This window comes from Protopterus annectens, chromosome 15.part0, assembly GCF_019279795.1.
Source record: "Protopterus annectens isolate FY-2018-M chromosome 15.part0, PAN1.0, whole genome shotgun sequence".
Taxonomy (NCBI): Eukaryota; Metazoa; Chordata; order Ceratodontiformes; family Protopteridae; genus Protopterus; species Protopterus annectens.
Window position 1 is genome coordinate 558,842,445 of NC_056749.1, and position 21,487 is coordinate 558,863,931.

At 34.1% G+C, this 21,487-nt stretch overlaps 1 protein-coding gene across 3 annotated transcripts in view; it reads left to right on the plus strand.

The window, feature by feature from the left end:
- Window positions 1–21,487, plus strand: part of LOC122789919 (cytokine receptor common subunit gamma-like) — a 1,562,088-nt gene that overhangs the window by 1,436,531 nt on the left and 104,070 nt on the right. For all 3 annotated transcript variants that reach the window (XM_044057381.1, XM_044057379.1, XM_044057380.1), the window contains one exon: window positions 10,935–11,019. In XM_044057381.1, the coding sequence (XP_043913316.1) occupies window positions 10,935–11,019 (85 nt within the window). The remainder of the gene's footprint in view (window positions 1–10,934; window positions 11,020–21,487) is intronic.

A 21,487-nucleotide genomic window follows, 5' to 3' on the forward strand; every position in this document is an offset into this window, starting at 1 on the left:
AAACTCAGGTTACATTCACAGAGAATAGTAATAAAACTCAGGTTACATTCATAGAGAATAGTAATAAAACTCAGGTTACATTCATAGAGAATAGTAATAAAACTCAGGTTACATTCACAGAGAATAGTAATAAAACTCAGGTTACATTCATAGAGAATAGTAATAAAACTCAGGTTACATTCACAGAGAATAGTAATAAAACTCAGGTTACATTCACAGAGAATAGTAATAAAACTCAGGTTACATTCATAGAGAATAGTAATAAAACTCAGGTTACATTCACAGAGAATAGTAATAAAACTCAGGTTACATTCACAGAGAATAGTAATAAAACTCAGGTTACATTCACAGAGAATAGTAATAAAACTCAGGTTACATTCACAGAGAATAGTAATAAAACTCAGGTTACATTCACAGAGAATAGTAATAAAACTCAGGTTACATTCACAGAGAATAGTAATAAAACTCAGGTTACATTCACAGAGAATAGTAATAAAACTCAGGTTACATTCATAGAGAATAGTAATAAAACTCAGGTTACATTCATAGAGAATAGTAATAAAACTCAGGTTACATTCACAGAGAATAGTAATAAAACTCAGGTTACATTCACAGAGAATAGTAATAAAACTCAGGTTACATTCACAGAGAATAGTAATAAAACTCAGGTTACATTCATAGAGAATAGTAATAAAACTCAGGTTACATTCATAGAGAATAGTAATAAAACTCAGGTTACATTCACAGAGAATAGTAATAAAACTCAGGTTACATTCATAGAGAATAGTAATAAAACTCAGGTTACATTCACAGAGAATAGTAATAAAACTCAGGTTACATTCATAGAGAATAGTAATAAAACTCAGGTTACATTCACAGAGAATAGTAATAAAACTCAGGTTACATTCATAGAGAATAGTAATAAAACTCAGGTTACATTCACAGAGAATAGTAATAAAACTCAGGTTACATTCACAGAGAATAGTAATAAAACTCAGGTTACATTCACAGAGAATAGTAATAAAACTCAGGTTACATTCATAGAGAATAGTAATAAAACTCAGGTTACATTCATAGAGAATAGTAATAAAACTCAGGTTACATTCATAGAGAATAGTAATAAAACTCAGGTTACATTCACAGAGAATAGTAATAAAACTCAGGTTACATTCATAGAGAATAGTAATAAAACTCAGGTTACATTCATAGAGAATAGTAATAAAACTCAGGTTACATTCATAGAGAATAGTAATAAAACTCAGGTTACATTCATAGAGAATAGTAATAAAACTCAGGTTACATTCATAGAGAATAGTAATAAAACTCAGGTTACATTCACAGAGAATAGTAATAAAACTCAGGTTACATTCATAGAGAATAGTAATAAAACTCAGGTTACATTCATAGAGAATAGTAATAAAACTCAGGTTACATTCACAGAGAATAGTAATAAAACTCAGGTTACATTCACAGAGAATAGTAATAAAACTCAGGTTACATTCACAAAGAATACTAATAAAACTCAGGATACATTCACAGAGAATAGTAATAAAACTCAGGTTACATTCACAGAGAATAGTAATAAAACTCAGGTTACATTCATAGAGAATAGTAATAAAACTCAGGTTACATTCACAGAGAATAGTAATAAAACTCAGGTTACATTCATAGAGAATAGTAATACAACTCAGGTTACATTCATAGAGAATAGTAATAAAACTCAGGTTACATTCATAGAGAATAGTAATACAACTCAGGTTACATTCATAGAGAATAGTAATAAAACTCAGGTTACATTCACAGAGAATAGTAATAAAACTCAGGTTACATTCATAGAGAATAGTAATAAAACTCAGGTTACATTCATAGAGAATAGTAATAAAACTCAGGTTACATTCACAGAGAATAGTAATAAAACTCAGGTTACATTCATAGAGAATAGTAATAAAACTCAGGTTACATTCATAGAGAATAGTAATAAAACTCAGGTTACATTCATAGAGAATAGTAATAAAACTTAGGTTACATTAATACAGAATAGTAATAAAACTCAGGTTACATTCACAGAGAATAGTAATAAAACTCAGGTTACATTCAAAGAGAATAGTAATAAAACTCAGGTTACATTCACAGAGAATAGTAATAAAACTCAGGTTACATTCACAGAGAATAGTAATAAAACTCAGGTTACATTCATAGAGAATAGTAATAAAACTCAGGTTACATTCATTAAAGAATAGTAATAAAACTCAGGTTACATTCATAGAGAATAGCAATAAAACTCAGGTTACATTCATAGAGAATAGTAATAAAACTCAGGTTACATTCATAAAGAATAGTAATAAAACTCAGGTTACATTCACAGAGAATAGTAATAAAACTCAGGTTACATTCACAGAGAATAGTAATAAAACTCAGGTTACATTCATAGAGAATAGTAATACAACTCAGGTTACATTCATAGAGAATAGTAATAAAACTCAGGTTACATTCATTAAAGAATAGTAATAAAACTCAGGTTACATTCATAGAGAATAGTAATAAAACTCAGGTTACATTCACAGAGAATAGTAATAAAACTCAGGTTACATTCATTAAAGAATAGTAATAAAACTCAGGTTACATTCACAGAGAATAGTAATAAAACTCAGGTTACATTCATAGAGAATAGTAATAAAACTCAGGTTACATTCACAGAGAATAGTAATAAAACTCAGGTTACATTCATAGAGAATAGTAATAAAACTCAGGTTACATTCATAGAGAATAGTAATAAAACTCAGGTTACATTCATAGAGAATAGTAATAAAACTCAGGTTACATTCACAGAGAATAGTAATAAAACTCAGGTTACATTCATAGAGAATAGTAATAAAACTCAGGTTACATTCATAGAGAATAGTAATAAAACTCAGGTTACATTCATAGAGAATAGTAATAAAACTCAGGTTACATTCACAGAGAATAGTAATAAAACTCAGGTTACATTCATAGAGAATAGTAATAAAACTCAGGTTACATTCATAGAGAATAGTAATAAAACTCAGGTTACATTCATAGAGAATAGTAATAAAACTCAGGTTACATTCATAGAGAATAGTAATAAAACTCAGGTTACATTCATAGAGAATAGTAATAAAACTCAGGTTACATTCACAGAGAATAGTAATAAAACTCAGGTTACATTCATAGAGAATAGTAATAAAACTCAGGTTACATTCACAGAGAATAGTAATAAAACTCAGGTTACATTCATAGAGAATAGTAATAAAACTCAGGTTACATTCACAGAGAATAGTAATAAAACTCAGGTTACATTCACAGAGAATAGTAATAAAACTCAGGTTACATTCACAGAGAATAGTAATAAAACTCAGGTTACATTCATAGAGAATAGTAATAAAACTCAGGTTACATTCATAGAGAATAGTAATAAAACTCAGGTTACATTCATAGAGAATAGTAATAAAACTCAGGTTACATTCACAGAGAATAGTAATAAAACTCAGGTTACATTCACAGAGAATAGTAATAAAACTCAGGTTACATTCACAGAGAATAGTAATAAAACTCAGGTTACATTCACAGAGAATAGTAATAAAACTCAGGTTACATTCATAGAGAATAGTAATAAAACTCAGGTTACATTCATAGAGAATAGTAATAAAACTCAGGTTACATTCATAGAGAATAGTAATAAATCTCAGGTTACATTCACAGAGAATAGTAATAAAACTCAGGTTACATTCATAGAGAATAGTAATAAAACTCAGGTTACATTCAAAGAGAATAGTAATAAAACTCAGGTTACATTCATAGAGAATAGTAATAAAACTCAGGTTACATTCACAGAGAATAGTAATAAAACTCAGGTTACATTCACAGAGAATAGTAATAAAACTCAGGTTACATTCATAGAGAATAGTAATAAAACTCAGGTTACATTCATAGAGGTATCAAATACACATAAGTAGACAATACAAAAAATATTATTATGCTGTACCTTTTTCATTTTCTTTATCTACATATATATATATATATCTATATATATATATCTATATATATATATATCTATATATATATATATCTATATATATATATATATATATATATATATATATATATATATATATATATACAGTAAAAAATGCAACATCATAGATACCATTACAGGGTCTCATCTTTTTAGATTGCTTACCATGCACCTCATTTTTGCACAGCCAGTCTCCCCAGATAAAGATTATGTCTATTTATAACATAGTATTCCATTTTTTTCTTGTTTAGTTTTGTGTTGACTCAACCTCTTTGAGTAAAAAAATCTGCACAAATCCTAAAATGACGGGGGGACAAATAGGGACAAATTTTAAACATTACTCTTACAAACTTAGAAATTTTACAGAATAATAGGTTTTGCATTAGGATGAATTTTTTAAAGGCTGTGCGGTCCTAAACTCAAATATTTGTCATTATTCAATGAGTTCAATCCTTAGCTATTTGTCGGAAAAGTACAGATTTTAGAAGGAACACACCAAAAATATGAAGCAAAAATCTGAACATTCTGCGAAAATCTGCACAGTTGAGAGGTATGTGACAGGCATGCATCTCGAGACATTGTGGCTCATGGTAGCCTCAGTTTATCTTGTACCCCTTACAGGATATCACATGCGAGTCCTCCAGTGGACCTTAAAGACTCAGTGGAACCAATGCTCTGACTGGATTTTTAACAAAGGCAGGATTTCTGAGCCTTAGTGGAAGTGTCTTAGATGGTGAGTTTTCCACTCCAACCTTTCTATGGGAAGTCTGTTTCATATTCCCTTGCTTTGTTGACTGATACCATGGATATCTCAGACCTCTGGTTGAGGTAATTGTCAAGAGTGGGTAGGCCAAAGTGCAAGGTCACAACACTGGGCCAGTCTATTCATCTACACATCACCATGCTGGAAAATAAGGGTTATTCTCCTTACCCTGCAGATATTCCAGAATTCCTTTCCATGAAATATTCCCATGCATTCCAATAACATGTTATTGGTGTAGTACATCAACAAGCAAGGAAGACACATTCAAAACCTATGTGTTGAAAATCAATAATGCTATGAAAATGAGCTTTGCCCTGTAGCCACTTTCTGTACTTGCTGTCATTTTTACTAACACCAACTTCCCAGGGAACAGACTAGGCTGTTGTTTGCTGATGCAACATGAGCGAACTCTAAGCTGGACAGTGATGTGGACATTCTTCAGCCAATAGGAGAATCATTGCCATGACCTGCTTGCCTGTCAGGGAAATACTAAATGTAGCAACTTATTTTGCCTGATCCCTGTTTTGGATTAGTGTCAAAAGAACACTCAAATTTACCAGTAGCCAAGTCACCTGCATGCTTTCCCTCCCGTTCCCCGATGTCCAACTTCTTGCTGACAGCAAAGCAATTCAAGCCCAAGGGCATTCTCATAGACAGATTTTACCCAATCAAAAGAGGTTTTCTTTATTATGGCCTCATTTTCTGAAGGAATTTTTTTAGGCTTCTTTTAATCACCTGCTTGTCAAGCATCACCTGGACCTTTGTGCCATAAGCTTCACCACTTGGATGTTCCACTTCTGTTGTTAGTTAGGAATGCAAATAATCATCTGAGGGCCATCTAAATTCTTGCTTTTGCCTAGAAACCCACTATAAGAGAAATGAACAAAAGTAAGGGGACTTGTTTTGCTACCTGAGCCCCTGAGAGGGTGCTGAATTACTTTTTGGCTGCTGTTCCTGAAGTCTTGGGACTTACTGTGCAGATCTTCAGTGCTAATCTTAGTTATGTCACTATTGCCTGCTATTTCAAACACTTGCCAAGTTCTCCAAAATTCCTCTCAGAATTTATTGAAAGTGCATAAGGATTTTCTCTGAACTCTTTTGGTGAGATTTACATTCAGAGAACTTGTTCCTCCTTGAGATGTATATTTTGTATTAGAAAAACTAACTGTTTCTCTCTTTTCTCATCAGTTTCTAAAGCAGAATTGAAGCATCTTTCATGGAAAACTCTTTCAAGCTGCTTTTTCATCAACATGAAGAATTTCCGAGTTATAAACCTCATGTGTAAAGTCCCAGTTTTGGATCTTTTCCAAGCCATTGACCTTTCAAAATTTGATATAAAGTATTTAAGTAAAGGAGGGCTTATATTTATTACATTGTATGGATGTGCATAGACAACCAGGATTCTGTTAGCTCAGATAAAGACATCAGTATTAGAATCTCACTTGCTTGTTTTGTATGCCATATACGAATGGGCATGAATGTTTCAAGTCTCTCTGCTGTATAACTTTAAAAAAAATACAACAAGGCATCGCCATTTCAGCCTAAAATATCATCTACTAGAGCTATGGCCAAACCATAGGTTGTTCTTAGAAAAAGCTTCTTTAGATGATATTTGTGCAGCTGCAAAATGTGCTTCACTGAACACCTTCATAAAAGAGCAGAAGTTGGGTGTGATTACAAGGCCTAGGTCCTTCTCTGGGGGCCTTGGCTATTTGAGGGATTTGTTCATTATGCCATAGAAGAAGGTAGCTGGAGAGTGTGTTCTGTGGGCTGAACAGGATCAGCATGACTGTGAGAGGTATGAAAGTTATGTACCTACCGTAATAATAGATCCACACAGTCTCCACCAGTCTTCCTTCAACCTGGTCGATAGGGGTCCTGTATGTGGTCTACCCAGGTGTTAGCAACTGTTATCAGTTTCAAAAAGCCTGCCTTTAGAAAGTGCAGTGAATAAATCATGAACGGACCACCATAGACATCCAAAAACTCTTGAAATTCTTTTTTTCAGTTGTAACAAGATCTGAGGAAGGGAAATCCTGAAAGTGCTTATCCATTCTGAATGGTTCATCTTTTTGTGTTTGTATATATTTTTCTACAAGGATTTTGCTACAAATATTTGCTTTTTATCAAAGGTTAATTTTAATAAAGGATTTCAAGAGTTTTTAGATATCCATGGTGGTTTGTTCGTGATTTATTTACTGCATTGCCTTTTCTTTCACAGAACACCATCAGCTGCTAACAGGCTTGTTTTGGACTGTTTTGCCTTTAGAAAGTGGTGGTTAATATACATGCCATTGCAGAAAAGGAGAGAAGCTGATTTCTAGAAGAGTTTTTCTCTATGCTGAGCATTCTGAAAGATGCAGCATCCGTCCTGTAAGTTGATGACAGTGAGTCATGCACATTTATTGTTATGGGGGATGCATAATGTTACTTTTTCCTGGAGTACCTAAGGACATATGACATGCCCTTTTGTGGGAAGTCGTTAGTGGTGCCACATTAAAAGAAAGTAAAGAAAAACATCATTGCAGGATGATAATGTTGGATGATCATGCCCATGCAGATTTAGATGCACTGATTGTATCATGGACGTCAGTAATGGTAAGTAGTTACTGAGGTGCTAGACATGGCGAAGGTGGGAGTTGCCCTCTCACATGTCTAAAAGAAGAGAAGAGTTTCCTTGCCACACTGAATGACCATGTAACCAATGGTAGGATCACTGGTGAAGAAGTTGTTTTTGCTACCCCTCCATGAAAGCCAGGTATTCATGACAGGAAAAAGGTATATACACACATGTGTGTGTGTGTATGTGTGTGTCTGTGTGTGTGTGTGTGTGTGTGTGTGTGTGTGTGTGTGTGTGTGTGTGTGTGTGTGTGTGTGTGCATGTGCACGCACATGTATACAATACAGTAACATACATACACATATACAACTAACTTTGATTGTGATAAAATAGATTAGCTTTCTCTGGGTCTGTTTCTGTGAGCTATTGTATTAAATGTTCCCTTCACAGTAAAGTACTTTGAGCACTCATAACAAAATAAAAAGAAAATATTTCTTGTTTTTTTTTGCCTCCATAAAACTCCAGTGGACACATTTGTAGCACAAGTATTACAAAAATACTTAGTTATGCGCCTATGCTGGATTGATATGTATTGATAAGCTCCTTTTAGATGATAAAGCATAGTTTCATAGGTTCATGGGTAATTACTCAGCCAACAAACCTAGTGGGCCTTTTTAAGCCTAGACATGCTTCCCAAGTGTATCTGACAAGTGTGATGCCCTGGAGTTATTTTAAAAGCGTATGTATAGGCTTCTGCATGGATGATCAAGCCCTCACAGACTACTTTTGTCAATTAGAACCATAGGTGCCATACCAGGGCTAAATTTTCAGGTCCCCATCCACTGATCCATGCTAAGCTTGAATTGTGTTAGGAAAGAACTCTGCTTCACTGCATGAGATGCCTGATCCAGAGAAGGGGTAGGAACTGAGATACATACTTGTCCCTCCAAGATATCCTATTTATATTGCAGACAAGGTTTAGGTGCATAGATCAGGTAATGCTGATGTTATCTGTTTTGTGGATGTGCAGCAGGCCCATAAGAAGAGGATCAGAGGATTATAGGTCAGGCAAAGACAATAGGAGACAGAGTATAGGGAAAGGATTTTGAGGTGGCTCTGTATTCTTTTTATGAGGAACCCCTTTAGATGCCCTAGATGTTGCATATGGCTAGTCAGATGCATACTGAACTGGGCATTGTACTCAATGATTGGTCTGCTGAGGACAGTATACAATGGAACAATGACATTCTTGGACCTAGTTGCTTATGAGTTGTGCAAAATAGAATGATTTCTTTACTACTGCAGATACATGATGATCAAAGGCCAAGTTACTGTCTACATTCATTTCCAAATTCCTGACCAATGGGTCTCCTCTTAGAAATGTATTATCAGTGTGGTAGTTTGAAGTTGTAGCTATCTTACCAAAGGATATCATTATGCATTTCTTAGCACAGAGTTCACACTGTGGCATTGGCACCAGTAACTAGCCTAATTCAGGCCTTCTTGGAAGATATTTGCATCTTTGGGGAATTCTGTGACTGTGCCTTGTTTGCAATCATTTTCAAACTTGGTCAGCCAGTGGCCCTTGACATTGGCTTTTACTTCAAAGAAGTAGATGACCAAAGGGAGAGGCCCAAACACCAAGCCATGAGGTACTCTTCTAGCCCCTGTCCTCTTTGTGGAGGTAGACTCCATTTTCCTAACTTTTTGGATCCTGTCTTTGAGCCAGCTGGATATTCACTGGGCAACATAGGAGTTTATACCTATTTTGTGAGTTTGTCTGCAATGCACGAGTGGTTTATTGTATCAAGTGCTTTGGCCAGATCAAGGTAGGCAGTATGCACCATTTTCACTTTCCACTGTTTTGCTGACATCACAGAGAAGTCAGCTAGGTTGTGTAGGCATGACCTGCCCTTGATGAACTCAAACTTGGTAGGAATCAGTGTGTGAAAGTTTCTTATCTCTTTGTTTATCATATCCATAATAATTCCTTGCAAGACTTTGCATCACATTTTATTTTTGTTACCCACACCACTGAATGAATTTTGAGTTCATCCATATATTAATTCATATGTATCCAAATTCTTATCCACCTCTTAACACAAATTATGGCATAAATCAGTCTTGTATTAATTTCTATGGCTCTTATAATACATGATGCACAAGCTGTCAATATGTTAACATTCATATCTATAAATGCATCGCTGTCATGTGCATAGTGACTCCAAGCCTGCTATTCAAAAATCCCTTTGGATTTGCTATATTAACATTAACTTTCTTTTTTTCTCCTGGTAACTGAGTTTGTTAATGATGGGAGGTGAACTGCACTGAAATTTGTTAAGGTTCATATTACAAAGTAAAAGAAGCATACCTTATTTTTAGTTCTGGTATTGCATTGTCTCTAAGGATAACTCCTAACCCTTCCTGTAGTACCATAGGTGTACATAACCATATGCAATAATTAGTTGAAGGAATCTAAACAATCTGCCTCTAGCATTTTTCACTGGGAAACAACTATCGCTAATGGGGCTAAAGATTCATAGGTCTTGTTTCCTGCAAACTGAATCATGGTTAAAGTAGTCTAGAAAGAACAGCCGTACAGTGCATATCGTCTACCAAACTACTTCATAGAGAAATAACTATATGTTAGTTAAGCTGAACAGGTTGATGGGGTGTAAACTGCTAGGGGATTCCCCTGCACCCAATATGCCTTAACTATTTCACAAGTGGGTAAATTGTCACAAAACCAACAACCTAGAAATATTTACTGTAGTTGTATAATGAATCTACATGTAATAGTATATTAAATATTATTTACATCCTATTGTAAGTACTGCACATTGTTCATACATTCCATTGCATTGTATTATTATGTAATATATTTTCTAAGGGTAAAGAATTTTGAGTTTTGCATTATAATGTCTACCAACATGTTATGATTGAAGAAGCAATTTATTTACAGCTACGTCGTGCAAGTATCATTTCAAATAATGATATCTGACCAGTTACAAATGGATACCCACCATTACTGATTTCTAGTACTTTCACACAGCTGTCAATATAGGCAGCATTCCAAATTTACTGGCTGGATTATAAAAAAATGATGTTCTCAAGTCCCAGCAGCTCAAACAATGGGCCACAGCAGGAGTAGCAGTATGTTTACTGATGCAGTACTTGTGTCCATGTTAAGTTCTAGTACATTCCAAGATTAGAATCTCATGGACAATCTGCTATCTGCAGTAAATACAGATTGTTTCAGTAAGGGAAATTGTTGCACTGCACTACTGAGCTAGAAACACATATTTCTTAACCAAAGAGGAGTTGGGCTCAACAGAGTTTTAACTCTCGCTTTATATCTGTGCATTCCTTTCATGTAGCACCTAGAAATGTTGCAAGCATAATGCTTTGAGAAAAATAGCTAACAGTTTACAGTCATCACCATCCCAGTTCCTTCACAATATTATAAAAATATCAAATTGTTTATATATGAAAAATATGTGGTTGAAAAATGTATAGCAACTTCTTTCCCATTCAATTTTCAATTGCTGATCTGTGAACCATCTGATCTGATTTTACAGGCTGTGGATAATAATTATTCCAAAGATTCCAAATCCTGAGCGAAATTTCCATGATCTGTTCTACAACTATGGTGGCAACTTTCAGGTAAAACTGCTTTAGCTTAGAGACATTTAACTTTTGTTTTATTAGCGCCTGTTGTATTTTATATTATGGGACAGAATATAATTTCAAATGGGAAAAATTAGAAACATTCAGTAACGGTGAAAGAATGAATCACAAGATGGTAAATAACTTTAATAGCAAAGGATGACACGTAAACAGTAAGTGTCTAATGACAGAATAAAATACATGGATGCATATTAATGAACATTTAATGTGTGAAGAGCAGCTGGTAGAAAATAATTAACTGAAACGTGAAAGCTTATATTTAGTTTAAGAATACAAGTACAGAAGAAAGCAGTATAAAAGGAAAGCTGGTTGAAAGACTTCTGTTTTCATACTGAGCATCGTGGAAAGACACAAAAACTGCTTTTGTCACAGACGGATATTTTCAGAAAACATTAACAATAGACAGTTCAGCCTTAAGAAGTGCTTTACTTATACAGGACAGATGGGAATGCAAAACAAGATCTGTTGCCGAATTTGCCAGAGGAAAAAATACAGTAAAAATATAATTACTGGGGAAAAGAAACATCATATTCTCTGTGATATGTATATATATATATATGTGTGTGTGTGTGTATACATATATACATGCAAGTCTATATTAGAACACCGAACATTCAAAATGTCGAGTGTTCTAATATCGACTGGTTTTCAGCGAACGCTGAAAATATCGAAAAAACAGAAACCAAATTTTTTCCTAGGGAAAGAATTTGGTTGTCCGTTTCTGTCGCTTCAGTATTTTCAGCACTCTGGTTGAAAGTTATGGGTCGGGTTCAGGTAGGTGTGGAATTGTGTGGATGTGAGGGTTAGGGCGGGTTAGATGAGTTAGGGTTAGGGCGTGGGTCAGGTAAGTGTGCGATTGTGTGGACGTGAGGGTTAGAGCGGGGTAGGTGAGTTAGGGTTAGGGCGTGGGTGAGGTGACTGTGCGATAGTGATGGACCTTAAGGTTAGGGTTTGGGTTAAGGTAAGTGGATAGTTAGTGGTTTATGTATAGTTTAGTGTAGGGTTAGGTGTAAGAGTTTAGGTGTATGTGTGTGGATTGCTGTTTGTTTGGTGTGCTTGTGTTATGTGTATGTGGTTTGGAACAGCAAATTTTAGGAAAAATGTCATTGTTCTGAATGTTCGATGTTTTGAATTTTCGATTGCTAGAGTTCGATATTAGAACACTCAACATTTTGAATGTTCGGTGTTGTAATATAGACCCTATGGCATATGTATATATATATATATATATATATATATATATATATATATATATATGTGTGTGTGTGTGTGTGTGTGTGTACATTTAGTAAAGGAATTTGTGAAGCACTTTGAGTTAAAGAATACGAGAAAGGAGGAGGTGCCCATTAAAGACAGAATCAGGAAAGAGAATGTTAAAAAGATGGAGAAATGATAGAATCAAAAGCTTAGCACTGTAACAACAGGATAATTTTAGCCAAAGTATTTACATATTCCAAGCCATACTGTGAACACTACTGTGTGATTTATTGATAATGCTACATAAGGAATACATTATCATTGCCTTATGTGGAAGTGATAGATGTGGTTTTATGGGAGGGCACAACATCCAGCATCTTCCACTGTAAACATCCAGCACCAGAAGTTGTGAACATCCAATAACAGACACTGTAAACATTCAGCACCCGAAATTGTAAACATCCAGCACCTCCCACTGCCAACATCCAGTACCTCATATTTTAAGCTTCCAGCACCAGACATTCTAAACATCCAGTACCTCACACTGCAAACATTTCATCTTGTTTGCTGCAATAAGTAAGCCCTTATTGGCTTGGCTGATTTCATGGTGCATACTCCTACTGTTTAAAGGAATGGATCCAGAATGGGTTAATTAGGTTAAATCAACTCATAAAAGAGAAGGAAATCTTGCAACTATCAAAACAATCATTCTTTACAAAGTGACACGTGTCTCAACATAGAGAATAAGTGAAATGAAGTTCTTTACAGTGAGCATAGCCGCTTATGTATTTGCATTTGGCAGGAAGCTCAACTGGACTGCTAGTGCACATTTTAAATCACATACTTTTTATGCCCTTTAAACAAGCTGTCCACCCATTTTTGGAATTTGATTAGCAATAGACCCCCTTCCTTATTCTTAGCTGGCACTACTACTGACCGCTTGGTTGTTTAAAAGAAACTACCCTATACAAAGGGTGACCATTTAGAATAGTTTCATAACAATTTCAGTCTTCTAGTCAGCAATTGCACTGATGTTTTCTGAAGAAAGAATTTATAAAATAAGTCTGTGGATATGCTGTCAATAGATATTCTTTTGATTATTGAAGTGCCATTTTTAATTAAAAAATCCCTGTCTTTGACTACATGCCATAAATTCTAGGGTGTTTCAAACATGTTTGTTCGATAGTGTGGACATCTTTTAAGGCCATATCCATGGACATAATACTTAAATATCAGAAATCCTCTGTCTTAGGAATACTTACTTTGCACCACACAGTTGTGCGTGTATTTGTGTATGTGCTTGTCTACACACACTTTAACTGTATCAACAGCTTTTATAAAGTAAGTATTCTAGAAGGCTCTGTCACAGAAATCACTAGAATTTGGTGAACTACTAGACTGAAACTGTTGTTTTAATGCTTTGATTTGATTTGTGCCATAATGCTGGGATTAATTTTACCCCTGAGTCCTTTACACAGCTAAGTTAACAGGTACTCTGTCTAGCTGGTATATAATTGACAATTTAAGTTTCTGAAAGCAAAACTCTCTCTGAAAAATTTGGTTTTCCTGACATAGCTAATAGGTTTTGTGTCAAGTTGTCTGAACCCTGGCATTGAGCTCCCTCTCATTTTCTTCAGACCACATCTTGTTTTTCAAATAAAGGATGGGGTTCTGAGAAATTTTGACTGTAGCACTATTAGGGCTTTACTGATTCAGGTAGTGCTATGGTGATAAAAAGTGATTCAGAGACATGAAAGATTCACATGGACAAAATGCTTATTAGTGGCTCATTAGCCTGTCTTTGAATAAAATATAGGACAGTTAGGAGTAACTGTACTAGTGCTCTTACACCTTGCAATGCTGCTGCACAGACACCTACAGCCATCTACATGCATGCATACTCGCACAAATACACACACACATGCAAGCACACACACACACACACACACACACACACACACACACACACACACACACACACACACACACATGCACACACACACACACACACACACACACACACACACACACACATATATATATATATATATATATATATATATATATATATATATATATATATATATATATATAGACAGTTTCAAGCATGCCCCTATATGCACACACACATACACACACACACACACACATACACACACACACACACACACACACACACACACACACACACACACACACACACACACACACACACACGTACACACCAAGACAGCTCCAAGCATGCCCCTGCACACCCTCCCCCTCACACACACACACAAACATATACACTGAGAAAGCTCTAAACATGGCCTTACATACCCCCCACACATGTATAGAATGAGACAGCTCCAGGCATGCCCCTACATATCCCATCACAAACATATTCACCATGACAGCTACAAGCATGCCCCTACATACCCCCACACACACACACACACACAGGTATACACTGAGAGAGCTCCAAGCATGCTTCTGCATACCCCTCCCCACACATTTGCACATGCAAACAGCTTTGCATTACTTACCTGATATATTGTTAACAGCCATGCTCCAGCCATAGACTTCAGTTCATGTATATCCTCAAAAAACAGTACAGATTTTTCCCTTTATTTCCTACATAGCATTGTAGAACTTTCTTTGAATTGTTCTGTCCTACAATCCTGATCATGTTGAAAGGCTCCAGGAAAGTCCATATTGCTAATTTGCATTTTCCATCCTCACCAAACTGCAACTTCAGCATATAGTTTCTCCAGCATGATTGCTGTAGTACTACTTGCCTGAGACTTGTTACTGTAGTATCACTTCCAGCGGTCTTTGAAAACTCCATCATAACACGCTGATTAATCATGGTGTATGATGTGTTTCTGAATCCTAGGCAGAGGTTGTAACAAGCCTGTAATTCTGTATAACCATGCTACTTTTACCAGAAATTTGCTTGAATAGGTTTTATAAAAACATTGATTTTACTCTGTAGCAAACATGTAGATTTCTGTTGGAAACTAAGTTAACTCTGCTGTCTGCAGCTTCAGCTGTATTTTCACTGGCAATGAAAATAACGTGCCTGAGGCATTCCTCTCGACCTCTTAGAGCAAGAAAGCTGGACAAAGCCTAAATTTAGGTGTGAAAGACACATAGATAGGAGAATATTTGAAATATCACTGTTATAAACTTAGAAAATTGATAGAATCAATGATGTTGTATTAGCATGCATTTTTCTGAAGGATATGAAGTCTGGAACTGAAATGCCTGTCATTAATTTGTGACTTCAATCCTCTGTAATTTTCCAGAAAACCACAAATTTTATGAGGAACACACCAAAAATTTAAGGCTAAAATCTGGACATTCTGTAAAAATCTGGGCATTTGAGAGGCCTGAGGGACTAATTTAGGAAGATAAAAACGTACTACCCATTAGCTCTGAATTACGTTGTTACTGCAGATGGTACCTGCATTTTCCAACTTTGTCTTACAAACCTAGAGGGGGCATGCAGCATGAGATTAGCTCCCCTTTTTGCATTTTACACATTAAATTTGAATGAAAATATGGAAGATATAATGGCAGCATTTTAAGCTTCCATAATTAATTCAAAGGGTTTAAAAAGGCATCAGAATTAATATGATCTGTCTCATAATTTTGAGCACTGATCTAACATTCCTGCTCATGCATACTCTGTATTTACAATTGGTTAAAAAAACATTTACTAATGATGTCAGATATTGTTTGTGGCTCTTTCAACACAGCCTTGATAAGGATGCAAACTTGCACAATTCCCTCACAAGTCTATGGTTTTCAGTTAAATGAGAAAGGATACAATTAAGGAGACATCAAACTTTGTATGTAAGCAATTATTACAGAGTATAAAGGCAGTAGTATAAAAATAAACACATCTGCTAACAAGATACATCACAGAAAAACACCAGGCATCAAAGTGAAATGGTAAGTGAAAACTGATAGTGTAAGGTGATCTATGTAATTATGAATTGTTGACAATATGAAGGATAATGGGAGAGCTTGGAGGGAGATGCAGGGAAGTATGTTGGAATTAATCCTCCTAAGGTGGCACACAAATTATGTGTAACTGATCTGAAGTCTCAGCATCTGTATTAAACCCCCAAAATACATAAAATCTCTATGAATCCCCAAGGTAGACCAGTTGCCTCTGTTCATGTGTCTTATTACTGAGCCTATGTCTGAATTTCTTTCTATGTTTCTGTCTCTGTTATTATAAACCTTGACATCCAAAATAAAATATTCAACACATTTCTTACAATGTTTTCTTGATATTTGGTTAGAATCCATTTGGTATATGTATACTTTGAATGGAACTGTGTTATATATCAGCAAATCACATTTAGCAGGGATTGAAACCCTAGAATACTGGCTTAACAAAAATGGCATTTCAAGTCCTGGTTTTAATATATATTTTTGTTATGGTTGACAAAATGGTTCCCAATAAATGCTTTGTTTTTATTTTGAGGGTTCCTGCTGTTTACAGGTATGTGTTACTTAAGTTGGCACTTATTTTGCATTGACTTATATCAATTGTTTTATGGCTACTTTGAAGATATGTTGACATATGACTAGAGACATAATCTCTACATCTATGCCAAGGGTATGTAGTGTATGCATCTTGATGAATGTTGGCTGCTGTAGAAAACTGATGCAGTATAACTACAGGAATTTGTTTCCTAGCTTAATGACAACAGAGTATTCACTTTAATTTGATTTTTTTTCTAGCAATGACATCTCTTTATATTGGATATCAAGGTTAACCATACAGTTAAATAGTTCAGTGAATACTTCCTTATATCAGATATCTTTTCACAAAAATCTCTGTATTTATCATATGCTAGTTGCTACCCCTCACATATGAATTAATATAGACCAAATTCTCAATTTTCAAAGTGTTAAACATATTTGCTGTAACCCTTTTGAGTATCATAGTCTGTTTTTTAGAACTCAATGATTCATAGAGAGGGAAATGACAACTGTGATACATCAAAAGCTAAGGAGCTGGAAGTCTATAAAACTGGACGTCAACTTACAACTAATAAAACTAAAAAGTCTGTTGAAATTGGGAGTCTAAATTTACTTACCACATATGGTAAGAACAGTTATTTTTTTAGACAGTCAGTTCATAAATCTTGGTTGATTTTACCAACAGTTAAAGAACTAAATGAGTTTTTACCTGCATTTTGTGTTTTTACTTACAAATAAGGTTAAGCCAAAGCTGGATTTTTGAGACATTTTAAAAATGCACATACACAAGTAGTCACTCAACAGCTGTTATCCATGTGGCATTTGTTCCTTCACTTAAGATCTGATATAAACCAAACAATTTACTTCTACAAATACTGACAAGAGTATTTGATATTTGATCTTTTAAAACTTGTACTAGTGAAAGGATTATTTATATAGTGGTTTGCTCTTGTTCTGCTTAGTATGTAGAAAAATTTTGGTCATATTAGATGTCATAAACAGTATAATTCCATGCTTAAACATACTATTAAACATCTGAGCGCTAGATTCATGTTCGTAGGTATTGACAGAATGTTAGTCAGATCTGTGGATAAGAATCTTTTCTGTGAAATTTGCCTTCTAAAGACAACAAAAATAAATTATAACATCAGGTGATGCTTTCAGTCCCACTCTTAATAATTATTTTTGATTTTGAATGATTTTATTTTTGATTTTGAATGATTTATGTCATCTGTTCGTTGTCATTTTCTTTTTTTTACAGTAGATAAAAGATTGTATTATGTCAGCCACATATCCTTGTAAGTAAATAGGTATCAGATTATTTTATTGAGCATGTGTGTGATCAGGATTTGACACCTTTTGCATGTTCTGTATCTACTTTTTGTGATCTATCTTTATTATGTGGTGTTTACATTTATGTATTTATTTATTTTTTTTCTGGGTTGGGATGATTGGTTTGATATCAGAATTAAATCCACTCAATGACTTACAGATCTTCGGTTCCACCAATACGTGCCCACAACTGCCAAGATGATAATTCCACAATTTATTGTCAAAATGAATAAAATGAACAAACGATACTATACACACAGTAAGACACTAAACATACTTAAACCACAGCAAATGCGATATAATGTTAAGCTTTCAGCCAAAACAGCTGGCCTTCATCAGAACCAAGGCATTGCTATTACGCTTGTTTAAATAACTTCATTGGCGCCAAATTCATATTCACTCTCCTTAAAGTTATACTAACCATATATTACATATATATGTATCCGTAAGTTTCATTAATATGCATTATGTCATCAAAACACTATTAAAAAGAAAGAAAACGAAATAAAAAATATATAAAATATAAATGTTTATGTTATTGACAACTCAATAGTTGTTTGTTGTGACTTGACCTTTTAAACGTTATTTAATGTTGCCTTAATGCTGCTAAGAGTTTATATAATCTAGATATAATAATCTGATAATAAAATGAAGAACAACTAAAATAAACAGGGAAAATTTATAAATTATAAATTAATAAGTATCATATAAATAAGGGCTTGACTATTATTACCAGTTATATATACAAAATCATTACTGTTCAAATTACTCACTAAATGCTAATTAATTAATTATTAAGTCAATGAATAAATATATACTGAATAAATAAATAATAAATACATTAAAAAATTCATAAATACATTAAAAATCTTTAAAAGTTCAATAGAAAGTTGTTTGTACAAATTTATATGACAAGTTTTTGATGAGTTACTTTTAACACTATAATAGGATTTTATTGAAATACTTTCATTTAATCCTGGTGGAGTGGTGGCATCCAACCATATTTTGCCACCAAGTCTCCTTATATGCCAGTATACTCTTAAAATCACCACCTCTCGGATCTATTTCTATTATATCAAGTATACTAAACTTGAATTGATGTTCATTCCCTTTACTTTCTACATGTCGATATAAAGCATTCATTCTATCCTTAGTCCTAATACTATAAATATGGTCATATATGCATTTCTTAATACATCTTTCTGTTCTACCAACATAAAAACTTGGACATATCTCACATTTAGCCAAGTATATCACCATTTTAGTATTACAATTTCCTTGTTTGCATCGTATAATAGTTCTATGTCCATTCTGTAATATTATCTTGTTGTTCTGTGACATATAGCTACATTGATTGCATGATCCACATTTCCTGCTTCTATTATTGTTATATATAAAATTTCTTTTCCTATCGATATTTTTATATTGCAATAAAAACTTCATATTACTTCCCATTTTGTAAACAAAATTAGGCTTAGTACCTAATATTCTAACCAGATTCATATCTGTACTGAATAAATGCCAAAATTTATAGATAATTCTTTTAATTTTATCCACTCCATTATTATATTGTAAAATACATACTCTTTCATACTTGGAAACTGATTTGTTATTATATATATTATTACTAAATGAGTTCTCTGCTCCCAATAAGGGCTTATATTTAATATTCCATTGTTCTATAACATATTCAGTAATCTCATTCATCATGTCCGTAGGATATCCTCTTTATGCAAATAATTTTTAATAAAATTTAATTCAATTTTCATCTCTTCATAATCCGATACCATTCTAGCTGCACGATACATTGTCCTTTAAAGACATTATATTTAACTTTATTAGGATGGCAGCTGGAATAGTCCAAATAATTGTTAGAGAAGGTACTTTTCCAATGTATTTTGAATAAACTTTACCTTGGTCATGGTAAATATATGTATCCAAGTATGGTAAGCCTTTTCTGTTATAGGAGTGTGTAAATTTCAGGTAATCACTACTATTATTAAGAAAATCTATAAATAATAGCAGTTCATTCTGTTCTCCTTCCCATATGATATATATGTCATCCAGGAATCTGGAATAATATTTTATATGTTGAAAATATTTACTGGGGAATACTATAGTATCTTCCCAAAACAGCATAACCAGGTTGGCATAGATGGGGGCACATGCTGCCTATTTATTTTAGTTGTTCTATCTAGAGTATATAAACTCTTAGCAGCATTAAGGCAACATTAAATAACGTTTAAAAGGTCAAGTCCCAACGAAACAACTATTGAGTTGTCAATAACATAAACATATATATTTTATATATTTTTTATTTTGTTTTCTTTCTTTTTAATAGTGTTTTGATGACATAATGCATATTAATGAAACTTACGGATACATATATATGTAATATATGGTTAGTATAACTTTAAGGAGAGTGAATATCAATTTGGCCAATGAAGTTATTTAAACAGCGTAATAGCAATACGCCTTAGTTCTGATGAAGGCCAGGTGTTTTGGCTGAAAGCACTTAACATTGTATCGCATTTGCTGTGGTTTAAGTATGTTTAGTGTCTTACTGTGCGTATAGTATCGCTTTGTTCGTTTTATTCATTTTTTTGACAATAAATTGTGGAATTATCATCTTGGCAGTTGTGGGCACTTATTGGTGGAACCGAAGATCTGTAAGTCATTGAGTGGATTTAATTCTGATGTCGACCCAAAATACGGAAGACACCAGTGCTACTGCATTGAATATGGACTCTCAGGTTTTGGTAGAGCCAAATAATACTGAAACGAACACGCACACTAATTTAAACCAACTAAAACAGGAGATTATTGAACTGAAAGGTGAGCTTAAACTGTTAGCTAACCTTGTCAATAAACTTTTGCCTGGTGATTATGCCTCTAAATAAAAAAAGACACTAATGGCGTATTCTATGTCAGAAAGCGATAATGTAGGCTGCCAATGATCGTGTGCTTCTATGAAGAAAAATATAGAAGGGATATGATGGAGCAACGAAAGGAACCGAATGAGAAAATATTGCATAATAATCTTAACAGCTATGCACACGGCAGCGAAGGTGAGCCTTTTAATGACAGTTTAGATATACCTAATGGGCAAAAGGTAATTAATCAAAGTAAAATCAATATGCTGGATATTTCAGTTCCTTTGTCCAGTAGCCAAGTCAATATCACAGATTTTACTTTTGATTTCTCATTATCTGATATTGACTTAGAGGCTAAAAGAACAGGTACTAAATCTAAACGAGCATTGCCAGTTAAGACATATTCAGCGGTCACTGAACATAATATTAATGACAGTAAAGGAAATTTGTCGCAACATAAGCCTGTACAACCATCTAATGCTTGTCCAGCTGAACATGCAAAAGAGAATTGTTTTAATCAATTTTTAACTTTTAATTGTGACATTGACCACAAGGAAGGAAGG